The following is a 7,500-nucleotide window of genomic DNA, read 5'->3' as shown; positions in this document are numbered from 1 at the left end:
CATAACGCTAACAGGATGTTCTGCAGACGGATGTGTGCTGGCCGTGACTGCCCTGGCCTCATATTCATAAGATTTAAAAGACGATGTCGTTTAATGTCTCGGCCGTTAGCCGATGACGACAGTCGGCCGCTTCAGGGCTCTCTGCAGCGACTTGTTTTACTGCAGTGATTGCATCTTCTGTGCAATCAATCGCTGTGTTGTAGACAGCAGCAAAACCCCACCAGACTCCGTGTAAATAATCAGTCGTTTTATCGTCGTAAAAAACACACTTCATCGATTGTCGAGAGAAACTAAATGAAACTATCAAAAGCCGTCTTGGTTCATCTTTCCACTGTTCCGACAATCACCACTCTGGTTTGGTTGAAATAAACCCTTAATTCACCCATTTACATGTGGAGATATGTTGGCTCTATACACACTAAAAGTAGTGATTATTTACATGGAGTCTGGTGGAGATATGCTGGCTCTATACACGCTAAAAGTCCTGATTATTTACATGGAGTGTGGTGGAGATATGCTGGCTCTATACACGCTAAAAGTCCTGATTATTTACATGGAGTCTGGTGGAGATATGCTGGCTCTATACACGCTAAAAGTCCTGATTATTTACATGGAGTCTGGTGGAGATATGCTGGCTCTATACACACTAAAAGTCCTGATTATTTACATGGAGTCTGGTGGAGATATGCTGGCTCTATACACGCTAAAAGTCCTGATTATTTACATGGAGTCTGGTGGAGATATGCTGGCTCTATACACGCTAAAAGTCCTGATTATTTACATGGAGTCTGGTGGAGATATGCTGGCTCTATACACACTAAAAGTCCTGATGTGTATGTGTGTTTCTCTGTGTGTGCGTGTGTGTGTGTGTGTATCTGCGCATGTATTTGTGGGTGTGCGTGTGTGTCTATGTGCGTGTGTGTGTGTGTGTGTGTGTGTGTGTGTGCGCGTGTGTGTCTATGTGTGTCAGTGTGTGTGTGTATCTGTGCGTGTAGTTGTGTGCATTTGTATCTTTGTGTGTGTGTATCTTTGTGTGCGTGTGTGTGTGATGTAATGTAATGTGTAAAGTAACTAAAGCTGGAACAGATGAATGTAGTTGAGTAACTAAAGTAACTAGTAACTAAATGTGTAACAGATGAATGTAGTGGAGTAACTAAAGTAACTAGTAACTAAATGTGTAACAGATGAATGTAGAGGAGTAACTAAAGTTCAATATTTCTCTCTGAAATGTAGCAAAAAGTAGAAAGTGACATGAAAAGAAAAGACTCAAGTAAACGATCTGAATAACGTGATGCCAGCAGCCTGCGCTCTTCTTCTTCTTCTTCTAGTGCGCGACCTCTGAAAGTTAACGAGGCGTGGGTGTGTAACGGGGGAGAGGAGGGGTGAGAGAGGGAGGGGTGACAGCGATAGCGATGGAGAGCCATCAGAGACCTGTGGGCTGTGAAAAGCCTCCTGGAAATAAAAAGGAGAGGACGCCACGACCACGACATGGTCAGGACTGTTTTTATCTGCCATCGTTAGCTCTCGTTCTCTCTCGTTAGGTCTCGTTAGGTCTCGTTAGCTCTCGTTAGCTCTCGTTATGTCTCGTTAGCTCTCGTTAGCTCTCGTTAGCTCTCGTTAGCTCTCGTTAGCTCTCGTTAGCTAGTCCTCTAAAGTTGTTGGCTCTGATAGCGAGCTCGTGATGAAGAGCTGTGATTGGTTTAAAGAAATGTAAACAACCCAGAGAGTTTATTTCTCCTATCGGGTTAGAATCCAACCTGTGGCTTTCTCTGCCTCCCTCCCTCCCTCCTCTCTCTCTCTCTCTCGTCTCTCTCCATCCTCTCTCCTCTGTCTCTCTCTCTCTCTCTCTCTCTCTCCCTCCATCCCTCACTCCTCTCTCTCTCCCTCCATCCCTCCCTCTCTCTCTCTCTCTCTCCATCCATCCCTCCTCTTTCTCTCCCTCCCTCTATCCTTTCTTCTTTCCTAGTCTCTCATCTCTCCCTCCCTCTCTCCCCCTCTCTCTCGTCTCTCGCCATTTCTCTGTCCCTCTCTCCTCCCTCTGTCCTCTCTCCTCTCTCCTGTCTCTCTCTCTCACTCCTCCCTCTTTCCTCTGTCTCCCCCTCCCTCCATCCTCTCCATCTCTCTCTCTCCTACCATCCCTCTCTCGTCTGTGTCTCTCTCTCCCTACATCCCTCCCTCCTCTGTCTCTCTCTCTCTCCCTCTCCCCATCCCTCAGTCCTCTGTGTCTCTCTCCCTCTCTGTCTCCTCACTCCTCCTTGCCTCTCTCCCTCCCTCTCCTCTTTGTTTCTGCTGACTCAGCTGAAGTCTAAAGTGCTCTATCAGCTCCACAGCAGCACCTCTCTCTCTCTCTTAAGTGAGTCGGGGGTGCAGAGGTTTTGGGAGAGGAGGGGGGAAGGGTACTCTGAGGACACCTTGGTCCTCCAGTGTCAGTACTGCAGTACTCTGAAGTAATACTACTGCAGTACTGTTCGATCCGAGGACAGAAATCTGCTGCCTGTCCCTTTTATCCAAGTATTTAAAACCTCTTCTTTTTTTTCGGCTTTTTGCTGCGATGCTGAAGTGAAATCGTCAGTTATGTTTCTGGCTAAACTAGCAGGACTCGAGCTGCTGGTTTTTGCACACGGTGCAATGTGCAAATGTTTCTTTTCTGCGTCCGGTAAAAATCTGCAGCGAATGTGGTTTCAGTTCAGACTCCGTGAACTCAGTTTCCTCTCAAAGATATTCCAAATATCCACACAGCTGTTAGTAGACCGGAGAGGGCTGTGCGGTGACCCATTAATCAATCCACCATGAACACAATCAATAACAAGCACTACAACCTAGGGCTGCTCCCTCTTAGTGGATCAGTGGACTAATCGGTTATTTTGGTCTTGGTCAACTTAGATCTCTTTAGTCCATTAGTCATGTTTGAGGCGGTTTTCATGCTGAATGACTTATTTCCAAGGAACGTACGAGCACATCTCAGGTAAACACAAGAATTAAGGTGGCGCTTTTAGCACGACTCTTTGCAGAGAAACTCAGATTTACAGATCTGTCGATTTAATCAACTAATCGATTAGTCGGTACGATTGAACGAGTGTTAGTCGACTAAGAAGTTCTTCAGTCGAGCACAGCCCTACTACAACCGACTTCTGGACAGTTCAGCTACGATATGCAATTAAAGCGCTCCTATTCTGCTCATTTTCAGGCTCATAATTGTATTTTGAGGTTGTACCAGAATAGGTTTACATGGTTTAATTTTCAAAAAACACCATGTTGTTGTTGTACTGCACATTGCTGCTAACCTGACTCCTCCAGATGGATCGCTTCACATTTGCTCGGCATATCCATCTGGGAACTTGCCGTTTTTTACTTACTTTTGGGAAGGGGGCGAAAATCCTGGTTAGCTGATTGGATGAACCATCTGTCTATCACCACCTATAGTTGGTGATAGACGGGCCAAATCAACCAATCAGATCAGAGAAGCGTATGAAACTACAACCCCGAGCCAGGCTACCCCTGCTGCTGCTGCAGGCAAAGCATAGCTCGTTAGCTCAGCAAGCTAGCAACATGTTGGTAAAGGAGATTTGCCGTTTGTGTAACGAGAATTTAGGAATAAAAGAATAAAAGGCCCCATTTCAGGTTCCTGGTCCATATTCCAAAGGGGATCCAAGAGGAAAAAGCATTAGCGAGCAGCTAACAGAATTAGAGCTACCGCTGGCTGAAAATCCAGGTTAGCTGACTGGATAAACCATCTGAGCTCCTCTTTTCACCCTGTGTTCAGGTTTTAGCTACAGAGTGAGACATCTCTTCTTCTGTACTATCTTTGATTGCACTCGCACATGCTCAGTGGCTCAGATGTAGATCATGTCAGCTAGCTCCATAGACAGTAAAAGAAAGGCTGTTTCTCCGACTTCAGGATCAGCTGGGAGACTTCTTCTAAACCAGGGAGAACATGGAAGTAGTTCTTTTGATAGATCATGGTGAACTAGTGTGTGTTGTAGCAGTGCTAACGCTAGCATGCTAACGGTTGAGGTTAGCCAGCTCGTCTCGGCTAGTGCCGTAGAAAGCCGTGCAGGTTTGGACCAGCTCACCAGGAGACTGAAGGCAGGACACATTCAGAAACCAGATCTCACTCAGAACACCATGGATGGGTTTATTCAAAGTGTGTATGTGTGTGGAAGCACCAGAGACACAAAATAACACCTCAAATCACCAGAAAAAGGAATTTTCTTTATCAAAATATGGGCACTTTAAGTCACTGGCAACAAACTGAACACTTACTCTTCTTCTTCTCTTGTGTGTGTGTGTGTGTGTGTGTGTGTGTGTGTGTGTGTATATATGTGTTACCTTTGGGACAGGCAGCTGTGTGTGGCTGAGAGACCCCTGGCTGATCCTCTGTGGTTCCTCCACCTGCAGACACACACACACACACACACACAGATCAGACTGTAACCAAGGTGCACCTGAACCCTAACTCCAAGGATCTGAACCCTAACTCCAAGGATCTGAACCCTAACTCCCAGGATCTGAACCCTAACTCCAAGGATCTGAAACCTAACTCCCAGGATCTGAACCCTAACTCCCAGGATCTGAACCCTAACTCCAAGGATCTGAAACCTAACTCCAAGGATCTGAACCCTAACCCTAACGCCCAGGACCTGAACCTTAACTCCAAGGACCTGAACCCTAACTCCACGGACCTGAAACCTAACTCCACGGAACTGAAACCCTAACTCCAAGTACCTGAACCCTAACTCCAAGTACCTGAACCCTAACTCCCAGGACCTGAACCCTAACTCCCAGGACCTGAACCCTAACTCCAAGGATCTGAACCCTAACCCCCTAACCCTAACGCCCAGGACCTGAACCCTAACTCCAAGGACCTGAACACTAACTCCAAGTACCTGAACCCTAACTCCAAGTACCTAAACCCTAAATCCCAGTACCTAAACCCTAACTCCAAGGACCTAAACCCTAACTCCAAGGACCTGAACCCTAACTCCAAGGACCTGAACCCTAACTCAGAGGACCTGAACCCTAACTCAGAGGACCTGAACCCTAACTCCAAGGACCTAAACCCTAACTCCAAGGACCTAAACCCTAACTCCAAGTACCTGAACCCTAACTCCAAGGACCTGAACCCTAACTCCAAGGACCTAAACCCTAACTCCCATGACCTGAACCCTAACTCCCATGACCTGAACCCTAACTCCCATGACCTGAACCCTAACTCCAAGGATCTGAACCCTAACTCCAAGGACTGGAGAAACCAGACCGGTGCAGCGCGGACTGACTTACCGCCACCAGGGGCTTGCAGAGGCCCAGGCGCACCGTGCCGGGGGGGGCGGTCTTCAGCACCTCCACGGCCTGGTCCAGGCTCAGAGAGTCCAGCTTTGTGTGGTTGACCGACACCAGCTGGTCTCCTGGGAGAAAACCACCGTGAAGGTCTGCCGAGCCACCGGGGACCAGAGACCGGATCACCATCACGCAGCGGCCAGGATCCAGAGGGTCCTGTAGAGGGGGGGGGGGGGGGGGGGGGGGGGGGTTGGAGGGGGTCAAAGAAATGACAACAAATATAAAAAAAGTGCCAAAATGTTGAAAAGAAAACCGGCTCTGGAACTGGGAAAATTTTTACGCATTTGGAAATTCTTCATAAATCCCGACTATTGCGAGGAATGTTGCAACGACAAATTTCACCCTGCTTCACGTAACGTTTTTCTTGCGTGACAACTTTTAATACAGATAATGGATCACTGTGAAATAGAACTATATAAATGACTCCTGGGGCCTCATTTATATAGTTCTATTTCACAGTGATCCATTATCTGTTCAACACATGTTCTATAAAAGAAAAGATAGAAAATACATATGCGCGTGTGCTGTGAAGTGGTTAGAAAACAATGAAATCGGAATCGGCTAAAATCGGTATCGGCTGGTCTGACTCAAAGAAAATCGGAAACCGGAATCGGCCTAGAAAGTTGGAATCGGTGCATCTCTAGTTTCGCCGTGTGTGTGTGTGTGTGTGTGTGTGTGTGTGTTTTTGTGTGTGAGAGAGAGCAGTAGGTGGAGAGTGTTAAAGAAAGTAGTAGTGTTTATGCACCGATCTGATATACCACGAAATTTAGCCCTGAAGAAAATCTACTTATGTCCATTAAGACTCGCTGTCAGACTGGATTATAAAAGTAAGCCGGGCTGACAGAGGAGCAGAGAGACAGGCAGAGGAGCAGAGAGACAGGCAGAGGAGCAGAGAGAGAGACAGGCTGACGCAACTAAAATGTTGGAAAAATGTCAATAACTAAAAGGTTGAAGAAAGCTGCAGAAACATCGCTTTTCTACATAATAATTTCCCAGTAAACACATTTGTAAGGTTTTATCCCGTTCTCATTCGCCCATTTTAGCTACTTTAAATTGGATTTTATGTTATTTTAAAAGCAGAGCAGCAGAGAGACAGGCAGAGCTGCAGAGAGACAGACAGGCAGAGCAGCAAAGAGAGACAGGCTGGCAGAGCAGCAGAGAGACAGGTAGCAGAGCAGCAGAGAGACAGGCAGGGGGAGACAGAGACCAGAGAAATCAGACAGGATAATCCATTCAAAGAATCACAACACAAACACGCAGCGGAAGAACAGGCTTCACTTCATGAACAGAAACCAAAAGGATGAACTTAAATCTTTGACATCGGTCCAGTATTAAGAGAGATGTCTGCAGTCAGCAGCAGAGAAACAAGTTAATAGTGATAGTCCAGCTTGTATTTACCTTCACTAAAGTGCTTGTTTTTCCGCTGACTGACTGACAACATTATGGAAAGGATCCCTACAGAGATAGACCTTTAAAAGATCTGAGACCTTTCTGTTAAACCAGAAACAGCTCTGAAGTCACTAGTGCTAAACCCACCAGACTCCATGTAAATAATCAGGACTTTTAGCGTGTATAGAGCCAGCATATCTCCACCAGACTCCATGTAAATAATCAGGACTTTTAGCGTGTATAGAGCCAGCATATCTCCACCAGACTCCATGTAAATAATCAGGACTGAGCCGGCATTTTCTCACATGTAAATCTGTAAACTATGTGGTAATTTCAACCAAAACTAGAGTTGTGATTGGTTGGAAAATTGGAAAGATGACCCAAAACGGCTTTTCATAGTTTAATTTTGTGTCTGTCGACTTTGAATGAAGTCTGTTTTATGCTTAAATCCCTGATTAATTACATGGAGTCTGGTGGGTTTAGCAAACGTGATTTTGCGGATATTTTAATGTTTTAAACAAACAGAAAGGTCAACCTCCTTAGAAATGCTTCCCCTAATGTTGTCAGATACGCCTGAGGACTTTAGCTGAGAAGAAACCGCGATTATGGAAAATAAAATGGAAAATTATATAACTACGTAATAACTGTTACAGGCCTGACTGTGACTGGAGTTAGTTGCTTTTTGAAAGGCTTTTGTTGCTTCGTTTTTTTGTACGTTTTGTCACTTTTTCTGACATATTTGTTAATAATTGACTTTTGTGATGCTTTGACATT

General features: G+C 45.7%; 1 protein-coding gene across 1 annotated transcript in view; it reads right to left on the bottom strand.

Annotated features, from left to right (window-relative positions):
- The window catches only part of patj (PATJ crumbs cell polarity complex component), a 99,813-nt gene that overhangs the window by 84,927 nt on the left and 7,386 nt on the right, over positions 1-7,500 (bottom strand). Inside the window, exons 2-3 of the mRNA XM_028588509.1 lie at positions 5,281-5,493; positions 4,330-4,392 (exon numbers count right to left, since the gene is read on the bottom strand). Coding sequence (XP_028444310.1) covers positions 4,330-4,392; positions 5,281-5,466 — 249 coding nt within the window. The 5' untranslated portion in view covers positions 5,467-5,493. The remainder of the gene's footprint in view (positions 1-4,329; positions 4,393-5,280; positions 5,494-7,500) is intronic.

This window comes from Perca flavescens, chromosome 9, assembly GCF_004354835.1.
Source record: "Perca flavescens isolate YP-PL-M2 chromosome 9, PFLA_1.0, whole genome shotgun sequence".
NCBI classification, from domain to species: Eukaryota; Metazoa; Chordata; class Actinopteri; order Perciformes; family Percidae; genus Perca; species Perca flavescens.
Note: the sequence above shows the minus strand (reverse complement) of the source record. Positions and strands in the feature narration are given on the sequence as shown.